The 27325-nt window shown below is 33.2% G+C and overlaps 1 protein-coding gene across 2 annotated transcripts in view; it reads left to right on the forward strand.

The window, feature by feature from the left end:
- The window catches only part of LOC106468479 (sodium/potassium-transporting ATPase subunit alpha-B-like), a 107127-nt gene that overhangs the window by 14759 nt on the left and 65043 nt on the right, over positions 1 to 27325 (forward strand). For both annotated transcript variants that reach the window (XM_022397425.1, XM_022397427.1), the window contains exons 5-17: positions 998 to 1111; positions 3864 to 4116; positions 6256 to 6524; positions 7955 to 8153; positions 9448 to 9559; positions 10885 to 11017; positions 12379 to 12571; positions 13432 to 13607; positions 14254 to 14390; positions 16323 to 16540; positions 19764 to 19865; positions 20703 to 20857; positions 26313 to 26407. In XM_022397425.1, the coding sequence (XP_022253133.1) occupies positions 998 to 1111; positions 3864 to 4116; positions 6256 to 6524; positions 7955 to 8153; positions 9448 to 9559; positions 10885 to 11017; positions 12379 to 12571; positions 13432 to 13607; positions 14254 to 14390; positions 16323 to 16540; positions 19764 to 19865; positions 20703 to 20857; positions 26313 to 26407 (2156 nt within the window). The remainder of the gene's footprint in view (positions 1 to 997; positions 1112 to 3863; positions 4117 to 6255; positions 6525 to 7954; positions 8154 to 9447; positions 9560 to 10884; positions 11018 to 12378; positions 12572 to 13431; positions 13608 to 14253; positions 14391 to 16322; positions 16541 to 19763; positions 19866 to 20702; positions 20858 to 26312; positions 26408 to 27325) is intronic.

Raw genomic sequence — 27325 nt, forward strand, 5'->3', positions numbered from 1 at the left:
GTTTACTTTCTTCTTGAGAAGAATTCTAAGAAGAAAGTAAACCTACAGACATCGGTCTTGTTTAACAAAATCTGCCTACAAGAAAATCTGTCACCAAAGTACACCAATATCTACATGTGCCGATGTTTCCGGTTATCAACGTTATATTTTAAGATCGGTGCAAGAACTCAGCTAACAGATGTCTCCGCATATAAAAGCTGTCTTAAAGAATATTGTATAATAAACACTCTAGTTAGTATCACAAATATCATCAGCTTCATGCTAACATACTTTCAGTGTCAGATATTTTATCCAATCTTAAAAACTTTTCAGATTCTTATAAAATCTAGTATTTTACTGTAACAAAGGTAATGACAAATTTTATAATATAAGTAATTTTTGATAAAGAAATATTTTGTCCATAATTGGCGATGTCTATGATATAATGCATGTCCATATTCACAATTGGATTAATGGTTTTTTTATCTATTAGTTATACCTCGAAGTTCCCTTAATGGTTTTTATATCTATTAGTTATACCTAGGAGTAGCATTAATGGTTTGTTTATCTACTAATTATACCTAGGAGTTGCATTAATGGTTTCTTTATCTATTAGTTATGCCTAGGAGTTACATTAATGTTTTTTTTATCTATCAGTTATACCTAGGAGTAGCATTAATGGTTTGTTTATCTACTAATTATACCTAGGAGTTGCATTAATGGTTTCTTTATCTATTAGTTATGCCTAGGAGTTACATTAATGTTTTTTTATCTATTAGTTATACTTAGGAGTTGGGTTAATGCTTTTTTATCTATTCTTATACCTAGGAGTTGCATTAATGCTTTTTTATCTATTCTTATACCTAGGAGTTGCATTAATGGTTTTTATCTATTAGTTATATCTAGGAGTTGCATTAATGGTTTGTTTATCTATTAATTATACCTAGGATTTGTATTAATGGTTTTTTATCTATTAGTTATACCTAGGAGTTGCATTAATGTTTTTTTTATCTATTAGTTATACTTAGGAGTTGTGTTAGCAGCAGTGGTAATCATCACCGGATGTTTTTCATATTACCAAGAAGCTCGAAGTTCCAAGATAATGGAGTCCTTTAAAAATATGGTTCCTCAGGTAATATTTTCTCATTTTCTTCAGAAATTCATTAGTCTAAGTAGCTTGTTAGGAGAAAAATAACAATAAACAACATATAAAATATAACTTTTAGTCTGAACACTGTCAGTCTCTAAATGCGTACGCTAGTTTTTGAAGTAGTTATTTGTTATCCAATTATAATTTTAAAACTTGTTCTGTGCTAGTAAATATTGTATTAGAAAAGATGACGATAATAACAAAACAGGAATGTCGATATGTAATATGTCATGAACCATGAAAGTGGTTCATAATAGGGATCGCAAAGAATTGCACACAACTTTAATAGAACGTTCGGGCAAAAAACACCTTAAACAGTAAAGAGTCAGTTTAAACAACAATTTAAAACCTTTGCTATCGACTACTAAGGCTGTACACATATATACTGCACAAAAAAGCACACATGTTAGGCTTAAAATGAAAAGAAAATCCGCTCAAAACAGCCTGTTTGTAATTATTATTATTCTCTTGCCAGCCTACAACAAAAATGGCTTGGTATATTGCACCCAAACCTTTTGTAGAATACTAAATACGGTACTGCAAAAGTTGTAGAGGTATTGAAAAAATCGATTTGTTTCTTCTATATTTTACATAAGCTAAAAACCTCACAATGCTAGTGTAAACGATGTTATCATTACACCTTGAAGTCAGCCTTTTTTACAAGTATCTGGCGCTCCTTTAAAAAGCTTAAGTACAAGGTGAAACAGGAATTACCAGCCAATAATAGATGAACATTAGATGACTGTAACACGATTTGTACAGTATACAATCGGTGTCTTTAGGGAACCAACCACTATATTATGTACGAAGTAAAGGAGTAAAAAAATTAATACACATAATATTAAATTTTATTACACACATTCATAGAATAATTATTTTAAAAGACACGAAGATTTATTTAAAGCGATGTTTTAGACGTATGTTTTATTTGAAAAGGCTGCTTTTCTACTGATAAAATTTTATACGAGCTTAGAGGTGGTTGTGTCTAAGTCTAGGCATATATTTCCCCATTGCTATGCATTATATATATATAGAATTTAGTTACACAGAAGCTATAAATTCTCACTATTTTCTTCAACAAATCTCCAGCTGCAAGCTTAACATTTTACTTCTCGAACTAATGTGATCAAATATTCAATAGCTTCAGGAAATCATCATGAACCGTACCAGCTAGCTATGTTTATTATCATTACACTGTATAAAGTTAGCTACCATATTAAGTAATCATTTGCCCATAGTTGAGCATAAAAAAACCAACAAACAAAATAAATAAGAAATTGTGAATTTAAAACCTGTAAATAGGGGTCGTAAAAAAAGTAAGGACACATGGCTAGAGATACTGTAGACATTATTTGCTCAAACTAGAAGTCCATATTTTGATTCCACCAAATGTAATTATAGGTAACAGCATGGAGCCAAAATAGGGCTTTGTAGTTTGAATTAATAATGCCTACAGTATCTCCAGCCTTTGTTTTTTTTTTTTTTTTACTTTTTTACGACCCCTATTTGCAGATTTTTAAATTCCCAATTTTATATTTATGTTGTATCTTGTAACTTGAAATGCTACAGGAAAACAAAGGGTTAATCACACTTCATAAGAACGACCTGTAAATACAGTGGCGTGTCGTCGTAGATATGAATCGTAAAGCCACGGACGAAAAGCTTAGCATGTATTTATTTAGTTAACGGTTAATTCTCAATCTTTCGACAAAGCAATGCCAGTGCGTATGCTAGAGAAATATATAACGACGCCTTTTTGAGAAAGAATGCTCATATAATGAAGTTATTAAATGATATAGGGCCAAAGGACAATTTAAATCAAATTACTATTGTGATGAAAATGGACGTATCTCCTGTTACCATTAACAAGGATGAAAATGGGCATATTTTCTGCTACCGTTAATAAAATAATAAACAAGGGTATGAAGTGGACTGACGCTCTCCAGCTTTCAGCTACAAATCAAAATCAAAGGATGTTTCGTGAGAAAAATGGCATAAAAATTGGAATCAGAACAATCCCTTTCTACCATTCACTAACCTGTCAGTTCCTCAGCACAGCTCCAATTCTGGAACCTATTCTTGGAAGTCGATATCTACGTACAATAGAGGTTTTGTATAAAAGTTGATCAAGAGGTGTGATCTAAAACTGACTTCGCCGTCTTTCATAGTAGCTTGTCAGTAAATTTCGTTATTGGGTAATCTTAATAAATGTCACCGGCTTGAACACGATTGATGATGGAGAAAATACTGCAAAGGGTATACATCTGGAACATCACTCTGAGAATGTGCGAGTAACCCTCAATAGTTTAACGTAGAAAATGATCTGTTTGGTTATTTCTCTTTCCATTGGGAGTTTGTAAGATAATACATTTCCCAACTAACTTTAATCACCTACTATTTTAAACATTATATCTTTTTTAATACAGTCCCAACTATAGTTCCAGGTGCTAAGTCTGTATTATCTAATGTTGTTCTAATCTAAAGAAAAATTACATTCTGATTTATTTTACTTATGATAATCTGTTGATAAATGAAGAAACTCGACAGACTAGGACGATTTATATATAGACAAATAAATAAATAAAATATAAATACATTTACCGAACGTGGGATGTTGTAACCAATTTTTACAGAATATTAATTAGATTTGCACTGTCTGTAACTTAAAAAGCTGTAAGAGTTCTTCCTGAAACACATCATCTATAAACAATGATTGAGTTATATTTAACAACAGTATGCAACCGTAGTGCGAGATGGTCAGAAGTTCAGCATTCCGGCAGAAGAAGTTGTTGTTGGTGATATCGTGGAGGTTAAAGGTGGTGATCGAATCCCAGCAGATATACGGGTTATATCTTCCCACAGCTTTAAGGTGGACAACTCCTCCCTGACTGGGGAGTCTGAGGCCCAAACTAGATCCCCTGAACTTACCAACGATAATCCATTGGAAACGAGGAACTTGGCATTTTTCTCAACTAACTGTGTAGAAGGTATTGGTTTTATTTGAAATTTGTAATTGATAGATATAGAGCCAGTCTCGCTGTTATGATGATTCTGAAAAATTTGTAATCCACGGATAAGCTATGGGTGTGAGGAGAGAGAGCCAGAGTTCGCCACATACTAAAATATGTAGTTTTATAGGGCAAAATTCTTGCAAGATCAAACCATTTTAAGCTTCGTAAAATGCTTTTACCACGAGGATTACACCATTAGTCGAGTAGTTTTCGATTTCACAAACTACTAATTACATCATATATTTCAAAATTATGAAGAAGATTAATAAATAACAGCAGCGAAGTTTACACGACCTTAGTTAATATAAGTTATTAATACATTTTTCAATAACATCAGATGTCATGAATTATGCGAATTTATTCCTTCTTTGAGTTAATAAAAACAAAATAACCAAAAATACATACGCATCACTACACCTACAGTGCATTAATTAAATATCGTAGTTAGATAAGTCCTCCTTACACATTCTTGACACATGTTTGCGACACAACGCTTTGTTTTCTTTGAACTCTGTATCGCATAGAAACAGCAAGGAAACTTTTGTAGGTCAATAAAGTAAACCTTTCAAGGGGCTCTTTGATGAGCCAGCTTTTGTTAATTTTGTAGGTCAATCACATAAATCTTTCAGAGGACTCTTTGGAGAGTCATTTGTATTATTTATCTAGATCAGTAAAATACATTTTTCAGAGGACTCTTTGATGAGCCATTTTTATTGTTTATGTAGGTCGACAAGACCAATCTTTCATGAGGTTCTTTGGTGAGCCAAATTTTATTATTTATGAAGATCACTAAGACAAACATTCCATGGGGATCTTTGTTGTAATAACTTTTTCGATGTTTAGGTAGGTCAATAAGGCAAACCTTTCAGAGGTCTCTTTGGTTGGCCAACGTTTGTTATTTCCGCAGGTCAATAAGAGAAACTTTTCAGGGGACTCTTTTGTGAGCCAACTTTTTTTATTTTTGTAGCTCAATAATATAGATCTTTCAGAGGCATCTTTGGTAAGTAAAAATATTTGTTTATGTAGGCAAAAATAAACCAACCTTTCACGAGATTCTTTGGTGAGCAAAATTTTGTTATTAATGAAGCTCACCAAGACAAACATTACATGGGACTCTTTGGTGAAATAACTTTTATCGTTTATCAAGGTCAGTAAAACAACTCCTTGGCAAGCGATTTTTATTGTTTATCTAGGTCAATAAGACAAACATTTCAGGGAAATCTTTGATGAGTAAAAAAAGACCAACCTTTCACAAAATTCCATGGGACTGCTTGGTGAAATAACTTTTATTGTTTATCTAGGTCAATAAGACAAATATTTCAGAAGTCTTTTTAGTAAGCCAACGTTTTTTTTATTTCTATAGGTTAATAAAAGAAATATTTCACGGGACTGTTTGGTTAGCCAACTTCTGTTAGTTTTGTAGTTCAGTAGGACAAATCTTTGAGAGGACTTTTTGGTGAACCAACTTTTGTTATTTTTGTATTTCAGTAAGACAGATCTTGCAAAGGACGTTTTGGTGAGCGACTAATTTTTGATTGGATTCCTATCCATTTTTCTACAAATAAATTTAGAATCTGGCTCAAAATGTTCTTAGGCAATGTATAGACAAAGTGTAATAAACGCCGATTTTATCTAAGGGCAGTAACAACTTTATTTTTTTGAAAGTTATTTCAAAACATGTTATTCCAGTTTGCACAATTAAATTAACGTATTTTCTCTCTTTTTATCGAAATCTAACCAGATATTTATACATAGAAGATTTTTAATGAAGTGTATATGAGGTTAGTTAATTTTCTTTTGTGGGTAACTTCCACACCCAACATATAAACTAGTAAACGCCCCAAAAATATAAATGGATAGTAAAGAAGAAGTCCACACATAAGTCATTTAAAATCATTGGTCATCTGAATATTTCTATGGTTTTCAATTAAGTTATGTTCAATATAGCTGTACATTGTTAAGCTGAAGTTTTTTTACCAACTTCTTTGTAAACTGAAACTGGTAAGAACGTGCTTTAACTGGGTTCTTTTGGTTAATAATTTTTTTAGCATGCTCTGATCAATTAGATTTAATTTTTGGTTTTTCAAGTGGTCTGTTCTCATTGTTAATTTTCAGGTACTGGAACAGGAGTGGTCATCAACACCGGTGATCGTACAGTAATGGGTCGTATCGCTAATTTGGCTTCTGGTCTGGAGATGGGAGACACGCCCATAGCTCGAGAAATTGCTCATTTTATCCACATCATCACCGGAGTAGCTGTCTTCTTGGGAATCTCTTTCTTCTTTGTAGCTTTCATCCTAGGCTACCACTGGCTAGATGCTGTCATATTCTTGATCGGTATCATTGTAGCTAATGTACCAGAGGGTCTTCTGGCTACTGTAACTGTACGTGTTTTTATTGGCTTATATGTTTAAGACCCATTTTTTATACTAGGAAAGCTTGCCTGTTTTTTCTTCTACTTTTTTAAATGATATACCTTTTCACTTTTTTTAGCAGCCCAAGGGATTTTCTACACGCTCAAGGCCTAAATACACGCTATTATACAACCATAACATTCCCGTGAAAGCTATGGAATAAAGATCATTAAGTACTGGGCAAAATATTTGTAATCAAACTACTGTCAACGTAGGCCTCGCGAAAGACCTATTCCATTTTAGATCTGAATAGTATGATGATATGATTAGTAATTTTACTACTCCTTGATGGTAAAAGGTAAAAAAAATGAAAATGTCCTGATTTTAAGACCAGACTATATCGCATTGGCTCTTTGAAGCACAATATCCCGGAAGATAATTCAGAAAAGAGCTAAAATAAAATGATAAATGTTCAGGGAACAAATTTATAAAATTACGATATTGATGATGTGGTAAAAAAATTTTAAATCAATTATAACATAATAATAATAGAACTATTCCTCAGAATTATATTATCGCACTGTTATAAACCATTATATTAACACACATGGCCAGTTGGTTAGGGCGCTCGACTCGCAATCTGTTGGTCGCGGATTCGAATCCCCGTCCCATCAAACATGCTCGCCCTTTCAGCCGTGGGGGTGTTATAATGTGACGGTCAATTCCACTATTCATTGGTAAAAGAGTAGCCCAAGACTTGGCGGTGGATGGTGATGACTAGCTAGCTTCCCCCTAGTTTTACACTGCTAAATTAGGGACGGCTAGCGCAGATAGCCCTCGTGTAGCTTTGCGCGAAATTCAACATAAACAAACAAACAAAACATTCTGTGTATTTTGAACACACACAACACATAAATATATATATATACAAGCTGAGTCATAACACCTCCCAATAAAGGAAAATAATGCTACGAGTAGCACAATAAACCTTTCTTCATCATTGATTTAGTATAACATCACAAATGGTTAAAATGCCTACCACCATTTTTTGTGACTGTTGACCACGAAAATATTCCCACAAGAAGTTGCATAAAAATACAAAATACTTAGAATCTCTATTGGGGACTTCATTATAAAACACACTGTTTACTTTTATTTTACTCTTTATTTATTATGACTGAATTATAAAAAACTGTATGTTTTTTTTAGCTTAGTTTGTGATCACGTTGATTTCATACAATAGATAAATGTTAATTTTGTATTAACTGTCTTACAGCTTTATGAACTCGATTAGTGCTTTGCTAGTGATGAAGAAAGTCAATTGGCAAAAATCTGTTACCTTACTTTCGTGATCTACCGGTGTATCGATAACTCATGAGGAGAGAAATAATACACATTTAACAGATGACCCCTCAATATTAAAATGAACCTAACTTTTCAAATTAACATATTCTTTTCAGGTGTGCTTAACCCTAACTGCCAAACGAATGGCGGCTAAAAACTGTTTGGTAAAAAATTTGGAAGCTGTTGAAACCCTCGGATCCACATCTACAATTTGTTCCGATAAAACAGGTACCCTGACCCAGAATCGTATGACTGTGGCCCACATGTGGTTCGACAGCCAGATTATAGAAGCAGACACTACTGAAGATCAGTCGGGTAAATAAGAACTTTTCACCCATACCCTTTCCTTCTAATATTTTGTTTCTTATGATAATTATTTATCGTTACCGGCGATGGACAATTGTCGTTTAATTCAAGTTTTAATTTCTTAATAAAAATGTCTCTTTAATACTAAGTTATTCTTCATTTTATGTAGAACATAGGCAGACTACCCGAACAAAAGAGCATTTAGAGTCAAGCCTGATTAATTCTTCAACCATTTACCGATATTTAGATAGTGAATCAGAGGAAGCAGCAAAATCTGAGAAAAAATAGAATTAAATAAATTATATGTATCAAGAAAGTAAAACCTGAACTTAATTGTTCAGCACTAGAAATGCTTTGAAAGGTAGAAAAACAAAAAAGTTATTTATCGTTACTAGTTCAGGCTCAAGTTATATTATATTATTAGACCATGGTAAGATTATACCTAATTACCAAACCAGGATCAAGTTTTATTTTATTATTAAACCAGGATCAGGTTTTATTTTATTACCATGCCAGCTTCAAGTTTTATTTTATTACCAAACCAGGATGAAGTTATATTTTACTATCAGGCCAGGATCAAGTTATATTTTTCTTTTACTTGAGTACTATGCCAGGTTCAAGTTTTATTTTATTACCATGCCAGAATCAGGTTTTATTTTATTACCATGCCAAGATCAAGTTTTATCTTATTACCATGCCAGGATCAGGTTTTATTTTATTACCATGCCAGGATCAAGTTTTATTTTATTACCATGGCAAGATCAAGTTTTATCTTATTATCAGGCTAGGATCAAGTTTTATTTTGTTACTAGGCCAGGATCAAGTTATATTTTACAACCATGCCAGAATCAAGTTCTATCTTAAATTCCACTGTTTCGTGTTTATAATCAACTTACGACAAAAACTCATACTATGTCGTCAAGTAGAATTTACTAAAGTTTTATTTTTACTTGATGAACTGAAGATAAAACTAGATGATAAAAAATATTGTTTAAGATTATAATATCGTTCTTTAATTATTGATGAACGATTATTTAATAATCTCGATGTTCACCTTGATCCTCCTGGTGGCACAGCGGTAAGTCTGGGGGCTAAATAACGCTAAAAATCGGGTTTCGACACCCGCGTTGAACAGACGGCAAATAGCCCATTGTGTAGCTTTGCGCCTAACAACAAACAAACAAGGTTGACTTTGGACATTATAAGTATTGGAACTGTTCTTTCATGTTAAAAAAACAACTGTTTATGAGAATAAACTGCACATTCCGTGAAATAAATTACATTTTTATTCGCTAACTTTCAGGAGTTCAGTACGATAAATCTTCGTCTGGTTGGAAGGGTTTGTCCAGGGGAGCCTGCCTATGCAGTCGAGCCGAGTTTAAAGGCGGCCAAGAAAATATTCCAATCTTAAAAAGGTAAACACTTTATTATACTTTTGATATAAAATATTAGTAAAACTTTGATATAAAAATCCAACGTATCTCATTGTAACGTCTTATAATACCAAACAAAAATGTCGCATATTTTTTTGTACAATGTAAAGAGACTGGGGGAAAAACTGTTATAGGAAGATATTCGGAACTTTACTTGTAAAGCTACTGTATGTGTCTTCGAATTGCTGTGGACTAGGTACAAAAGTGTGTCAATACATGTGCCACGAAATACAAGTATTTGTCTGTCACTAAATACAGATATATGATGTGTCACTATATACAACTGTATCATTGGTGGCTAGGTGTGGCAAAGTGGGTAGCATGCCTGAACTGTAAATCCAGGGACTCATGGATCTTGATCCACTTACTAGGCTTCTTCTTTCTCTTGTCCAGAGTTACTGATAAGGGGAGGAATTCCCCGAACTGTATAAACTCTGTGACAAATGGCGAAATGAATTATAAATTGGGTTTAATATTTATTTTGTAGAATTTACTGAATAGCAGACATTGGTATCTACCATTCATTTCTGATTAAAGCAAACTTTCTATATAAATCAGAATTAAATATTAACCAGATAATAAATAGCTAACTTAATATGCCGTTCTCCTTGTGTCGGTTTTTCTGTCTGTAACAAAAATGTTCAAATTTTCGAAACTTCGAGCACCATAAAAGTTTTAGGGGTTTTAGAGGGTTCGAATATTGCTAAATAGTTGGATGAAAAATCGGTTGGATCACAATTATGTGATTCAAACCAGTTGACATCCGGGGTGTTAGAAGATTACTGAATCCTCCTTCGCTCCACAGCAGGAATAGTTGACTTGAACTTGCTTTGTTTTACGGGATTTTATATAATGTACGCGACAGTGAGAGACCGAGATAGGTCTCGTCCGGAAGGGCAGTGAAGACGGCGAAGCCAAGGCCAGCCAGGTCCATTGTCGATCCGATGAGAAGAAAAGTCGTCGACAAAATACTCCAACAAACGGGTCTTAACAGGGCTGGGCAGAGATCTATAAGTGAAAAGGTTTTAGATGGGTTCTAAAACCTTCTTTATTAATGTTTCCACTTTGACGAGTTTAAAACCATTTACTAATTGTCCCCTTGCTACTGCAGTCACTGGTAGCAGTGCCTAGTGTAGCATGATATGAAATTATGAAATCATACTAAACTTTTGTATATATTTTACACTATTTTTTGTAACTATTTTGCAATATGCTTCTGATTTGGAATTTTGCATGATTCAGGTATGTAAATTCTATTGAGAAAGCTCGATTTTGTGAATCAAATAATTATATTTCTTATAATTTAGGGAATGTTCTGGCGATGCGTCTGAGTCGGCCATTTTGAAATGCATGGAATTGGCCACAGGTAATGTTCAACAATATCGATCTCGTCACCCAAAAGTCTGCGAAATTCCCTTTAATTCCACCAACAAATATCACGTGAGTACTCACGACTGAATTGTTTTGTTTGAAAATTGAATTTACTGGATTGTATTTTACTGACTACAGTGAACCTGACGATATATAGGATTTGAAGACTGGATAGAGATATGATGTGTCATTTGATACAAACGCATCAGTAGGGACTGGGCGTAGTCAAATGGACAGCGTGCCAGAACTATGAATCCAAGGACTTATGGTTCTTAATCTACTGCCGCAAAAGACACGCTCTGCAGTTTGCGGCTGAGAGTGCCCTATAAGAGTGACAGTCAAATCCAATTATTTACTGTGTGAACTAAAAACGTGGAGATCGAAATACATACAAGACTGTGGTAATGTTAACCCTGAAAACTGTGTAGTATTAAGTGTAAGTGATTGGGAATATGTTCAGTGAAAACATTTTATGATATTGAAGTAATATTTGTTATCATACTAAGATCATTTTAATCATACCAAAAACAAGAAGTATGGGCATTTAAAAACACGTTTTTTTTGTAAGTCGTCTATATAAAATCAGTTTTCCAAAATGACAAGTCAGAAACACAGAACGTGAAAAACAGGGAATGGAAGTCCTTTATTTTCACTTTGTGAGAAATACTTCTTGATGTACATTTTATCTAGACAACTATATATCCAGTTTCAGAAAAGCTAAATCTATAGATTAATTTTGCTAATGTAAGTGCGATTTCGATAATTTTTTTTAGAAGCAACATTAATATTTGCTCAGATTTTCTAGACAGCTGCTGTCTTATGAAAATGATGAAGTTGTCTGTAAGGGCATTGGTCGTAAAAAAGTTTGTATTTAGCGAAGAAATACTTACAGACGCGTGATTTAACCAACAAACACAACATGGGACCATCATTTGATCCTTCAAGGCTGTCTTTACAGATCCATCCCCCAAGGGAAAAAATAAAAATTCTAACCAACCCTTTATTTTTCAGGCAAACATTGACTCATTTCTTAAGTGTCGACCTCTTATTCTGGTTACAATAACTCATTCCACGCGTCAATCGCCCTGTTAGAAAAATAAGACATAACTGGGGTTTAGCCTATCTTTACTAAATCTTAAGCTTGTATTCTTTCCTACTGTCTTTAGGATGCAGCATAAACAAACCAAAGACCTTTATTCTACCAGTCTCCCTGATGATTCTGTAAACTTCAATAGGACACTTTTTACCCTAACTACTGATTTATATAAAGATATTACTACCTTTTTTTTACTTGTAATTAATATGTTTGTATGCAATCCTAAATTTTTATAAGCTTCACTACATACAGAATATTGCTTTGACAACTCGAGTAAATTACGCCGTATCCCGTTATTTAGACTGAAGAAGTTACTTTCTGTTCTTTGTTGTAGGTTACAATAAACGAGTTGGAAGAAACCTCCGACTGTAATTATGTCCTCTGCATGAAGGGAGCTCCAGAAAGAATCCTTGGACGCTGTTCAACCATTTATATTAATGGAAAAGAGAAACCTTTGGATGAAGACATGAAAGAAGCTTTTAACAATGCCTATTTGGAATTGGGGGGCTTAGGAGAACGTGTAATTGGTAGGTATCCTGAAAATGAGGACCACTCAGCTACATCTGTAAGGTTCTTCTAAAACTAATAATGACGTTCTCCCAGAAATAAGCATAAAAAGATAACAATTGTTTTATTTTAGATTTTTATTAAATTTCTTAGATTTTAGGTCAAAAACTTTTGTCACTAAATCTGACTTGACTCTAGAGATGTATAACAGTTCACATATTTGTTAATTCAATACATTAGTTTAATTAATTAATTCAGGCTCGCTTGTAAAAGTTACAAAAAAGCCTGGATAAGGTTCAAACCTAAGGCTATTGATACTCTAAGCAATACAACTGTCAAATTGAAAATTTTAAACCCAAATTTTAAGTGAAATAATAGAGCCAGCTTCGGTGGCGGAGGTTATGTTTTCACCCTTGTGTGCATGCGTTTAGACTATGACCAAACTTAGAAGTGGTTAGATTTGGGTCAAAGTCAAAGGTCAAGGTTACAGCAAGGTCACGAAAATCAAAATAATCTCTACTCTGTTAACTTGGGGACCAATTTTTCACGCTATTTTTTTTCTGTAACTCAGTCAAAAATGATGGGATTTTGATGAAACATGGTGGACATATGTAGAATATTTATTCCTAATTGTCTTGCCAAAAATGGTCCAAGTCCGTTGATAACGACGAACATACGGACACATTTTCGTATTTTTTGAGGGCCAAATATGATGAACGCTGCGTGGCGGAGGTATTTGCTCTACTGAGTGCCACTCTAGTTTTATTATGTATTCATTGAATTATTTTAGATGACAATTGCCTATATGTGAATAGAATAAGAAATATGGATATTTACAAAAAGGACTACATCTTATTTAATCAACTTTTAATGTTGATAGGCTTTTGTGACCTCAAATTACCTGCTGACAAATACCCACCTGGGTACCCATTCGATCCTGATGAGCAGAACTTCCCTTTGTCCGGACTTCGTTTTCTTGGACTTATCTCTATGATTGATCCTCCACGTGCTGCTGTTCCTGATGCTGTAGCCAAATGTCGCAGTGCTGGTATTAAGGTATAGTCAGGAGTGTTGTAAATGTTGATATACATTTATATTTAAATCATAGTTGTATACTGTGTATATTATATAAACTTTTCGGAAATATTAAGAAGCATTATACATATTGTGTACAATTTTACTGTCGTGGTGTACAATACATATATTATATACTATTATATTTATTTTATTTCATAGTTTTCGACATAAAAGTCAAACGATAGGTGTACGAGTTGTGATATTTATGTCGTCCTATTTTGTGAATTAAGATAAATTATACATATGTGGTTTCTGTATGTATAGGCTCAAATAAATGAGGAGGTAGGCTCTATACGTGAAGTAATCAGTAGAAAGAGAAAAAAAGATATTAAATTTATTTTATTACATCAAAATGATTTTCATCTTCGTATTATACTCGTAAAAAGAACTATTAAATTAGAAAAGAGGGTCTTTAACAAGTTATGTATCTTAAGATTACAAACTAAAAGACAATTTAAGAGTTAGCAATAGAGTTATAGTTAGCACACATATCAAAAAAATAATTAATGGTTGAGTGCCAGAACAAAAAGACATTCATTTTCAACCTTAAATCTTTTAAACGAAAATGCAAATTGAAAATGGTTCTTTAGTAATGTAATGTTTGTCAATTATATTGTGCCTGTAGGTTATCATGGTTACTGGAGACCATCCCATCACTGCTAAGGCTATTGCTAAAGCTGTGGGTATTATATCAGAAGGCAATGAAACAGTCGACGACATCGCTGCACGACTAAACATACCGATAGAAGAAGTTAACCCAAGGTATGTCACAATATAAATAAACTGAGTTAAGTGTTTTCGTTTCAGATGCTCCAAATTCCTGGTTAAATCTGGAGGAGTTACTGCAAATTGAATTTTTTCTCATTATTTTTCAGTCGAACCAGGTGTGGCTGCTAGTAACGTGCTCATAGTATGAATCCGAGGATTCGTGGCTTGCATCTTGTTTCCACAAAAACGCGTTCCGTACCTGGGAACCATGGGTACGTTATAAAAATGATAGTAAGAGTTGGCTGTGGGTGCTGGCTTTTTGTGTAACACGCAAAAATTATAAAACAAACAAACCTTAAATAGCGCTTTTAAAACCGTCCAAGGATCTGCCTTACTCATCACTATATCAGTTTGCTTAAAGGCTTAACATCAAACGATTCTAAGTGTTCGAATATCCTTAGTTGCTTGATTGTTTAGTCTGTGGACTAAAGTATCTGAAAATCGTTGCTAAAATTATGATGATGAAATGGGGAACTAAATTTAAAAATTTTTCTCTTATGTTTTAACCTTAAAATCGCGAGTTGATCGTACAGAAATTGACATGTTTTGGTGGCAGGTTTGAACAAGAGAAAATATACTAGACCAATTCCAAATAAGTATCGGGTTTGTGTTCTTACTTTAAAAAATACAATGAAACTATCAAAATTGCGTTTTGGTGTTGAATAATCGGGTCATTCCATTTTGACCATGATTTGCAATGTAAAGATTTTTTTAAACATGTTCATAACGTCTAGGACACTTCAGCTATTTCTTACAACTTTCATTGGCTGAGGTCTGATCAATCACATCTATGAGTATAGTTTAACACTTAAACAGGTCTTTTACAGGTAAATTACTTTACAAAAAACAATGGATTTTCACAATAATCTTGACACAAACTGGAAAATAATTAATTTTCAGCAAGGTTTCTCTGAAAGAGGTGAACCGATTAGTTCAAAAGTTGTATTGTTCGAAAGCTCTGATACTGGAAAAGGCAACTTTAGAGCTTTTTATCGTTTGTCAAATATAGTGATGACCAAAACAGATACTAATATCTGTACTATATTCTCCCAGTTGTAGGGTTGATATATGTTCTTATCATCACGTTATAAGACATTATCAATATTTACATTTATGTTCATTGTACAATGCACGCTGTACAGGCTTGGGAGAAATACGTATTATATACATATATCGCAATTATTATAAGCGTTATTATTGTTTCCTCATACAATTAATGCTCACTTATAAAACTAAATGCAATGGTAATTTACTTAATACAAATGCTTTAAGAACACAAATCAGTGAAGATTGATAGGAGTGTTATATAGTGATTGAAAGTGTTTAGATATCTGTTAAAGAAATGAAATAGACTACAATTGCGCAATGCTACTCTGTTTTCTCACACATGTCTTGTTTTGTTACATTAGCAATTCTCTTTTATTTACCTGTCTCCCGGTGGGACAGAGGTAAGTTTACGGACTTACAACGCGAAAATCCAGGCTCGATTTCCTGGCGGTGGACACAGCAGATAGCCCAATGTGGCTTCACTGTAAAACAAACAAACAAACTTTTATCTACCTGCTGCACAGCATGAATTCATATTCGTTTGCATTACGCAGAATGGATTGAGATTTGGAGACAAAGATGACAAGATTTTAAAAGACAACATATCCATATTAATAACCAGTAAATAAATTTATCCATATTAATCGCAACAGTACTTGAAAGATAAGTGACTTTTACTAAAATTGAAGAACATGTTTAGAAACAAAATCATCTTCCATCTTAACTACGCAAATATTTGAAACAAGACAAATTTTTAAATATTTTGAAAATACATCATAATAATATTGATGTATAACAAATCTAATTTATCAACAAACTGTCAATATTCCACCAAACATCGTTTGTTTACCTGTCTAACATTCGATCTTTTGGTTGCAGAGATGCCAAGGCTGCTGTCGTGCACGGATCAGAGCTAAGGGATTTGCCTCAAGAGCAGTTAGACGACATCTTGAAACATCACACAGAGATTGTATTCGCTCGTACATCTCCTCAACAGAAACTGATCATCGTGGAGGGGTGTCAACGACTTGGTGCTATCGTCGCCGTGACGGGAGATGGTGTGAATGACTCACCTGCCCTGAAGAAGGCAGATATTGGTAAGTTAAAAACACAAAAGACGCCTATGGAAGGGCAAGATGACAGGAGATTATTTAGAGATTCGCTACTCATATACATAAACCAATACCGAAAACCGGAATCAAATCTCTTTGAATTATACTACGTTATAGAAAACACAAGTCCAAACTTTAACTTTATTATCATATATTAAAGGATTTAAATATGGTCTCGTTTTAATAGCCAGTCTCTGTATTCTTTAAAACATACTAAGATTCTTCCTAGAGAAAGTGACAGGATTTAAATGAGACTTTACTAGATTGAAAGTAAAACTCTGGATCGTACAAGGTAATCTATGGGCAGATAAATCAGTACTTCGTATTATTCATGCAGAGTATGACACACAGATAAACAGTTATAACTTCATGCAGAGCATGACACACAGATAAACAGCTATAACTTCATGCAGAGTATGACACACAGATAAACAGTTATAACTTCATGCAGAGCATGACACACAGATAAACAGCTATAACTTCATGCAGAGTATGACACACAGATAAACAGTTATAACTTCATGCAGAGCATGACACATGGATAAACAATTTTAACTTCATGCAGAGTATGACACACAGATAAACAGCTATAACTTCATGCAACGTATGACACACGGATAAACAATTATAACTTCATGCAGAGTATGACACACGGATAAACAATTATAACTTCATGCAGAGTATGACACACAGATAAACAGTTATAACTTCATGCAGAGCATGACGCATGGATAAACAGTTATAACTTCATGCAGAGTATGACACATGGATAAACAATTATAACTTCATGCAGAGCATGACACACAGATAAACAGTTATAACTTCCTTTATCAAACTTTGTTTCTATCTGAGATTTCGTTTCCTAGTAGACAGATTTCATGTAGCTGATAGAGGACACTCTACCCATTTGACGCTCAAAAAACAAACCAAGACATAATTTAAATGTCATAATTTAGTAATTTATCATGAATAAACCCTAACTTTTTGAGAAAACGTACCAACCACTAGTCCTGTCTTTTGAGGCCAAATTCGTTCTTTATCAAGTGGGTTTGATAAGCTACCTTTGTGAAACCTAGCCGTTGAGACGTGTGTATCTCTTAGAAGTAAAATTGGTTCTGAATTGTCTAAAACAACTCTTTTCGAACTAGCACGTTGAAACTTGTTCCATATAAAGGACATTCCATTGAACAAGTAGAGATGTTTATATTATAATTATGTCAGTGCCTTAAAATAAGCATTAACAGACAAAGGTTATGTGACTATCTTAAATCCTAATATTCTGTATCTACTAGAAAGTTGATGTTCTAAGAAAGGAATTACGGCAAGTTTCCTGTTTCACATTTATACAAACGTCATGTGTGGCAAAATTATACCCATAGATCAGCTTATAATAAAAAAATACAATATACCTTATATATATATATTCTACTGGTGGGTGTGCAAAAATTTATTTTTCAATAAATTTTGTTCAAGATGACTTTAAAAAAAATCGAATACTGAAACAAATTAATGGAGGGCTTGAGAAACTCACTGGCAAAAGCCACTTCACCTAAAACCAATTAAGATGCAACACTAGTTACAAGTGATCCTAGAATTATTATTATTTGGAGGGAGACGAGAGGGCGTTTAAAACAAACTCCACTTGAAACTTAGTCCAGAAGGATTTTGCCCATTTTCAGTAGCTATGTAATTTGTTTAAAGTTATAATTCTGGCGTAGTCAACCTAAAATTACATACAAAGCATTACAAAATAAAATAGACAGTCACGATCAAGAAAGCAAAATAGATAATACAAGGATAACGTCGGTTATAAAACTTTTATTTTCAGTGAGAATAGATCCACGAGCGAAAAGGGAGTTTGAAATTGAAAGCAGTTTCATAACAATAGAATTAAGGTTTGGTTTGTTTTGAATTTCGCGCAAAGCTACACGAGGACTATCTGCGCTGGCCGTCCCTAATTTAGTAGTGAAAGACTAGAGGGAAGGCAGAAAGTCATCACGGAAATTCAAACTCGCGAACCGTAGAATGCGAGTCGAGCGCCCTTAACCACCTGGCCTTATCTGGCCAAAACTACACGATGGGCTGTGCTCACCACCAGTAAAGAACTAAGGTTGCACTTACACCCGCTTTGTTACACGAAATGTGTTTGGAATAACTCATTAATTTATGAATATTTCTAAAAATCTGACAGAAAAAATAAAGACTAAGCTTTCTTCTGCTGCAACTCTTTCTGAAAGCCATTAAGAAATGTGTGGTTAAATTGAAATTGTATTTTTTAAAGCAGCAGCTGACCCAATTATGTACTAGTTTAGAGCTACCACAAAATGGCCGCATGTATGTATGTATGTATATATATATATAGAGAGAGAGAGAGAGACAAAACACAAAATTACCGTATATATATATATATATATATATACATGCATACACGCATATATAGCCATAACACAAAATGGCCATATATATATACACACATATATATAGCCAAAACACAAGTAAGTTTCTCCTGTGAATACGAACAACAAAAACATTGTTTTTCAATAACAGAGTATAATTCAATTTTTTTGACATATTAACTGCAGGATGAAAATTTGATTTCCCTTTTATTAGGGATTCTTTTTTTATTATTTGAAACTACATAAAATATTCTATAAGTCTTAATTTCCTATTGAATTTATATATATATATATCTTCTGCCAGTCGTATTTTATTAGGGTTATTCGTAGGACTAAATGTTAATCCTTTTGCTAATGACCATATTTCATTCTCTTGCAAATGATTTTCTGTTGAATTAACAATTTTCAAAAAAAATTGATCCTGTTCATCTAAAACTTTTATGGAACTCTATCATGCTTTTTTGTTTTTTTTTCAAATACCTAGGTCTTTCGTACAACCCATCTCTCTTCTTCTTCCATGTTGTATAAATATATATATATATATGTTTTTGTATCGGGTAAAGCTACATACTAACGATAGTAGACACTACTTTGACATAATTATGGCTAAAAATATAAATCACTTGAGAACTACTGAAAATCTGTCGTGATGTTATATACTAGGAGAGGTAACGTACTACATGGATTAGCCTAATTGAACAAAGCAATATTACTTTCTGAGTTGTTGTAATTATACCAAATGTACATTGTAAAAACCAAGCCAGTTTATTTGACTGACCTAAGTTATTGCAATTCGATGTTCATTCTAACAGGAGTTGCCATGGGGATTGCCGGAAGTGATGTCAGTAAGCAAGCAGCAGATATGATACTACTAGACGATAATTTTGCTTCGATCGTTACAGGAATTGAAGAAGGTTGGTATTTGAATATTGGTATGTAAATACTTATCTATAAAAAATAAAAAAGGCTGATATTTCAATGTATTACTTAGTTCGAATTACCTAAAGAAGTTAGTGCTTAAGAGAAAATGTTAAAAGGATTTTATGCACTTAAAACCATTAGTAAAAATTTCAGTATTTTGCGTTTAAAAATGTAAGAAAACGTTGTTTTTTTAAATTACTTTAAAATTCTAAGTATACAAATAGAATAATGAACATTTTAATTATGTAATATTGTTTATTTGGAAAACTTTCAAATTATAAAAAAGATTAGTTTACTACTTGTATAAATAAAACATATATTTATATAAGTTTTGCGACATTAATGTCATTTGCATAATTTGATATTTTTACCTCATCAGTCTTTTCGTCTTTATTGTAAGTTGCGTAACTTCACGTTGTTTGCAATTTTCAGATGACATATACATGTGTGAAAAGAGACCAAAGATATCTGTCATGATATATCGAAATTTAGCAGACACGAAAACATTACAGGTGTTTTTTAGGCTTTTGCGAAAATAAGCTCATGAATATGAAGTGCAGCGAATATATAAAGGAGACTTACATATTGCATTAGTCATATGTTGATCTGCTATTGAAAAACAAAAGTCAGGCCTTCGGTGACCAAGAATGATATATTATAGCAAAACTAGGTCTAACTTCAACAGTTAATTCTTGTTCTCACTCATCTTCAGTTAGTATTTAAGTTAGTCTCTGAGTAGAGAGAAAAATAGCAATACAAGTTGTTTGTTCCAAGACGAGTCATAATTATCAAAACAAATGAATGATGATCAACGTTCTTTTCTATGTCAGGTCGCTTAATTTTCGATAATTTGAAGAAATCCATTGCTTACACCCTGACCAGCAACATTCCTGAGATTACTCCTTTCCTGTTGTTCATCATCGTTGACGTTCCTTTACCCTTAGGTACAGTAACCATCCTCTGTATAGATCTGGGCACGGACTTGGTAAGTTCTGGTATTATCTAATAATAATACTTCAAACTTGCTCTGATTGCACTATATATATTAGATATGGAACAAATACTTCTGGTTGGGTTTCTTGAGATAACAATGCAATTTATTAAATTGTTGATTATGGGTCATGGTATATTCTGCAAATTTAAAGTCCGTACTAATATTTTAATTAGGTAATATATCTTTATACTTCTGGGCTTGTAAATATTTAGATAATTGTCTGAATTTTTGAATAATTATTTTTATTTTTATTTTACAAGAGCTCTGTTGTTTGGGGGTGGACAAAATCTACTTCCGCCAACGGAGTCACAAGGACTTACGATCTGATTTTATATGCTCATTAAATAATTAAAAACAACTGATTTCGAGGTTTATACACGTGTTATATTTTCGTGAATTATTGATTTCGATATTAGTTTTATTACATTAATTAAAAAAAAAAGGCGTTTGAAAAATATATTAATACTAAAATATTATAATATAATTAAACTTTATACCATTGTAGACACTTTTACAGTTTACAGTGATTTCTGTTTAGTTAACTTATATATTTCACGTAAACAATTCTGGTTTTTACCGTGATCCTCTAGCCTCACAGTCTCGGGTTACAACAATGTAATGCCTAAAGTGATTCTATGATTGAAACGCTGCTCAGTAAAAATGTTTTAAAAGCAATAAAACTCATTTTTTATTTTTTGTTGTTATTTACAATAAACTTATTAAATTGGGTACAAAGTGGTGATATTCAACCTGGAAACTACCCTTGTGAACTGAAACTAAAACCTAATGTTGGATGGCAGGCAAAGATTTATGACATGAAACGGATTTTAAAATGATAATAAAATACTTAATAGTAATTATTTTAGTTCCTCTTTTATGGAATCATTAATTTACTTTTTTGAGATAACTGAATATTATGTAAGCTAAAGCGTTTGAGTTCAACGGATTTTCTTTTCAATAATTTCCATTACTCAATTATTAAGAAGACTGTTTTTAAACAAAATACTTTTTACCTTATATCCTTCTTCCATCCTTCATGTTCGTATTTTAACAACATTATATTTTAATGTCTTGTTGTTGTTACAAAACCTCTAATTCTTATGAAAGATGCTTGTTGTTTGTAAGTCAACTAGCTAAGATAATTAAACATTGTTTTTGTGTGCAATTGTTCTCGTTCAATGTTAAGTATGCCATTGCTTGTGTGTGTGGTGGCTTAACTTCCACAGCTTCTGGTAAAATTTAAATATTACCTAGTAATGCTATGGGTGTATTATTCTAACAGATAAACCTTTTATCTTTCCTGTAAAAACTGTTATATGTTGTTTTGTTGTAGTGTTAGCAAATGTTTACAGTAATTGCTGTTTGTGATATGATAGCATGTTGACCATTGTTGTGTCCGAAATTGTGAACTTTGATGTTGTACGTTCTTCCAACTGTCCACTCTAGGTTCCCGCCATATCTCTGGCTTACGAGAAACCAGAATCTGATATAATGAAAAGGAAGCCTCGTGATCCGTTACACGATAAGCTTGTAAACGAGAGGTAACAGACGTGATTAATAAACACATTATATTTTTTACTAAAAACTGTCCAAAACAATGTAAAGGAAGTATTGTTGAAAAAGTTTTTTTTTATTAGTATTATGCGTTTATATGAAAGTAACGACAGTCTGGTGCAAAGTCGATACCAAATATGCATAGTGTAAACCAGGTGCAGAAACACAGAGTCGTTACAAAACCTACTTAGTGTAAACCAGGTATAGGATCACAGAGTCGATAGTATAAAACTAGTACAGGATAACATACTCTGTATGAAACCTATATCGTTTAAACCAGGTGCAGGACCACAGAGTCGGTACGAAACTTGCATTGTGTAAACCTGGTGCAAGGAGAACATAATTTGTACGAAAACCACATAGTGTAAACCTAATGCAGGATAAATAACCTATCCGAAACCTGCATAGTGTAAACCTGGTGCAGGAGAACACAATTTGTACGAAACTCGCATAGTGTAAATCTAGTGCAAAAGAACATAATTTGTATGAAAACCACATAGTGTAAACCTAATGCAGGATAAATTACCTATCCGAAACCTGCATAGTGTAAACCTGGTGCAGGAGAACACAATTTGTAGGAAACTCGCATAGTGTAAATCTAGTGCAAAAGAACATAATTTGTACGAAAACCACATAGTGTAAACCTAATGCAGGGTAAATAACCTGTCCGAAACCTGCATAGTGTAAACCTGGTGCAGGAGAACAAAATGTGTACGAAACTCGCATATTGTAAGCCTGGTGCAGGAGAACATAATCTGTACGAAACCCACATAGTGTAAACCTGATGCAGGATTACAAAGTTGATACGAAACCTGCATAATGTAAACTTTGTGCAGGATCACATGATCGATATGAAGCCTGTATAGTGTAAATCTAGTGCAGGATCAAAAGTTGATACGAAACCTTCATAATGTAAACTTAATGCAGGACCACAAAATTGATGCGAAACCTGCATAATGTAAACCTGGTGCTGGATCACATTCAAAACCTGCATATTATAAACCTGTTACAGAAGAACATAATCGTTACGAAACCTGAATGGTGAATATGAATCAGTAAAGAACGCAGCTTTGTGAAGATTAAAAATGCCAAGAATACTCTATGCATTAGTGTGCCGTCTTTTCAAAAAGTACTAAATTTTATGACCTGTATCTTGTATTTGTAATCTCGTGAAATTCTGATCATATAAAATTTGAATTCATTCCAACCAATTCATAAACTCCACACGGAAGTTCGCGGTGTTGAAGGACGGGTTTTGTCGAATAACCGACTCATTTCAATATTTTGTTATTGAAACTTCGCAGTGGGACCATCTGGTGGCACTATTTGATCTACGTCAATGTTATAGGCAAGAGCAAGCTTACAGGTATTGTATGTTATCATCAGGCAACGTTTCTTATCTGTTTCAATTGTTGCATGGTTTGCATAGCCTTCGTATTATGCTTGAATATATGTTTCATGTAACAGTGCATGCTTCCCCCCCCCAATCACCCTCCTACTTGTAACGATAAGCTAGATGTGAGATTCTTTTCCCTCTACCCCCTTTCTGCTTTTAACGATAAGCTAGATATGAGTGATATGTTATTACAGGAAACATATCCTTGCTTATCAGTAGCGATTCTGTCCAATCCACTAAAAGTGCTAAACAAGGAGATGTTAGGAAGTAAGTACTTTTCTAAAACGTTAACACTCAATTGCGATTACACTTTATGTCATGCGAAATGAAAAGCACAAAACTATAACAATTATGCTATATATATGTATTAATACACAACACTCGAAATGAAAAACAAAGAACTATACCAACCATGAAAACGATCGGATCAAATGGTGTTAAAGTAACAGATAAATGCTGCAAACCCACTTAAACAAAACTATATTTTACATTAATATCAAACAAACTCCTTCAGACGACTGTTTGTACACAATTAAAACGTACTTTATATATATAATTGTTTGTATGTGAAAGAGGTTTGAAAATATCTGACTTTGATTTTCCTTCCCAGATTTTTATTAAAATCAAAAACCGAATAAGTTGTTGGTGAAAACTTTCAATATTCGTAAAACATAAAGTGTTCACGAATAAACCAGAAGTGGGTTAAAATCAAAACTTAAAAAGTAAGGTGGCTCGATGGTGATACAACATAACAGTCTTCAAAACATAAAGTGTCCACCAATAAACTAGAATTGAGTTAAAATCAAAAGCTGGGTGAGTCGATGGTGATTAAATATAACAGTGCATGAAGTGTTCAACTAATAAATTACAAATGAATTAACACCAAAAGCTAATTAAATTGTTGGTGATAAGGTGCAAAAGTCCTCAAAAAATGAAATACAAGCAAAAGTACCCGTCCCCAGTGAAGAAAAAGTTTAGGTTAATCTATGAATTTAAATTATTTCATGGACTATAAAAAGGTTAATTGTGTTGCACTCTTGGTTTCACTCAGAACCAAAACTCTGAGCTACTTATACCACCCACCGCAACAAGTAATTGTTGAGCATTTCAGTTATGCTAAGAGCCGCTAAACAATAACATATGGTAAATTTACATTTTTATTATTTAAGTTACGTCTCATTTTGAAATGTGAATGATAGTGGAACCAATACCTGATAATTTAGTGCAGAATATCTTGCTTGCGAAATAAGATTTGGCATCAACATTATTCATGCCTGTTCTCCCGTCATTTCAAAAGTGAATGTTGAGTTTTGTCTGCGTGCACAGCTTTTCAAATGGGAGATAGAAGAACGCTCGGACAATATATATATATATATATATATAATAAAATTTACTAATAAACTACAAAATGAGTTAATATAGTAGGAAACTTTAACTCAGACTCAGTTTTTAAGCATAATGTTAATACTCGTATAACAATTTACAGAAAAGCAACTGACTTGTACTAAGTTTGTTTAAATCTTTCCATTCCTCCGGGTTCGTTTTCGTACATTATTAAACGCTTTATTGCTGTATGAAGTTACGATAATAAGAAGAACTTAACACATAAAGTAAATTGGTGATTACAATATTAAATGAACTGTAGTTATTTTTTACTTTATATTTAACAGTTAAATAACTATAATGCACTACTTGAGAGAATTCATTTGAATTTTTCGTTAAGTGACAAACGTTTTTCAAGTTCATGCGAAAAGAAATATTCAATATTGAGTAAAGTCTATATTAGCACTTTATTAAATTATTTGTATCCACGGTTCTTTATTAACATTTAATATTACTTTCTTTAAGCCAAACGAAAATAAGTAAAACCACAAACAATAAGACAGAAGTTATATATTCAAAATGCCACCTACAACCAATATCCATCGTTCCTAGTGAAAAATCACAATCCTATAATGACTCCAGTTTTGTTATTACAGATTGTAATACAGTGTCGACAAGCTTTTAGAAACAATTAATTAATTAACACGTTGGATTGTTTTAACTCGTCACTGGATTACTCCTACTCCAATAAAACGTCAAGTTAAAATATCAGGAATGCTAGGCAACATTAAGTAATAGCTAGCTCGACTTAGTTTTAGGTCATCATTGTATTACTCCCCCCCTTAAAACTTCAAATTAAAATAACAGGAATGCTAGGCAACATTAACTAAATGCTAGCTCGTCTTAGTTTTAGATCATCATTGGATTACTCTTACTCCCATAAAACTTCAAGTTAAAATAACAGGAAAGCTAGGCAACATTAACTAATTGCTAGCTCGACTTAGTTTTTGAAAAGAGACAATGGTAATCTACTATTGAGTGAAAAAGATCCAGTATTTTTAAGTGTGGTTTTGGTTTCTTTTTTTCGCCTGAATGACTAACCCTTGTTTACTTGAAACGTATATTAGATCCATTGTTTCATCGTATACAGTAGTCCATTAAACAACTCTTTAGGTTCCCGCCATTTCCCTTGCTTATGAAAAACCGGAAAGTGACATTATGAAGCGTCAACCCCGAGATCCTTTGAAGGATAAGCTTGTCAATGAAAGGTAAGTTAAGATAAAACGCCGTAAACTACGCTAATCTTACAGTTGATAAGATAAATTTATTGTAGAATAAATTTAAAAAGATAGTTTCCTTTGTTAACAGGTTGAGAGGTAAGACACTGTTCTAGTTGCTTTGTTCGTATGCTTGAATTATTGTATTCAGCACACAAGAATATTGTTTGTGTATGTTTGTGTGTGCGCGCATCTATCTGGTAATAAAGCTAAAACTAACTCGTAAACGAAATTCTGTGGATAAAACAAAACAATTGATCAAGGTAAGTATGTAATTTAGAAATTTTTAGGTTTTAGAAATGTTCTTTCTAAGACCTTCTTATTTTCGCATTAGCTAAGATCAACAAGAAACACGAGCTGTACGTTTTAATATGTTATGTCTTAAGCCAGTATTTCTTAGCCGGATTTTCCAGACGACCCCAACGTCCAGAGTTTGGTCGTCGCGATCCACCCCCCCCCCCCCACATTATCTCAACAAGGATGAAATACTTCTTGATGTTTCTTGGGCGCACTTCTTCATAATTCATAACAAAGGTGATATTGTGAACCTTTCAGACACCTATAAGACTAAACAACAAAAACAAAACATGTTGACTCAGCACAGACAGCTTGTGACTCCCCTGGAAACCTGCTCACGACCCCCCAAGGGTTCGCGACCGATCGTTTGAGAAACACTGTCTTAAACAATCCAACTCGCTGCACAAAACTCGAAGTGACATAGATATTAAAAATAATCAACTTGAAAACAACTCCTGCATTGTTTCCCCTATTTCTTTCGCGTGTACTCTGTTTTTTATTTAATTGTTAAAGTTATAGCTATCTTATATTTTACAGAATAATTATGAAATGTTTTACTAGTTTCTTACAAAATGTTTTAATTTCATAGTCAGGTAAAACAATCACTCGTTT

This window comes from Limulus polyphemus, unplaced genomic scaffold, assembly GCF_000517525.1.
Source record: "Limulus polyphemus unplaced genomic scaffold, Limulus_polyphemus-2.1.2 Scaffold88, whole genome shotgun sequence".
In the NCBI taxonomy this organism is placed as follows: domain Eukaryota; kingdom Metazoa; phylum Arthropoda; class Merostomata; order Xiphosura; family Limulidae; genus Limulus; species Limulus polyphemus.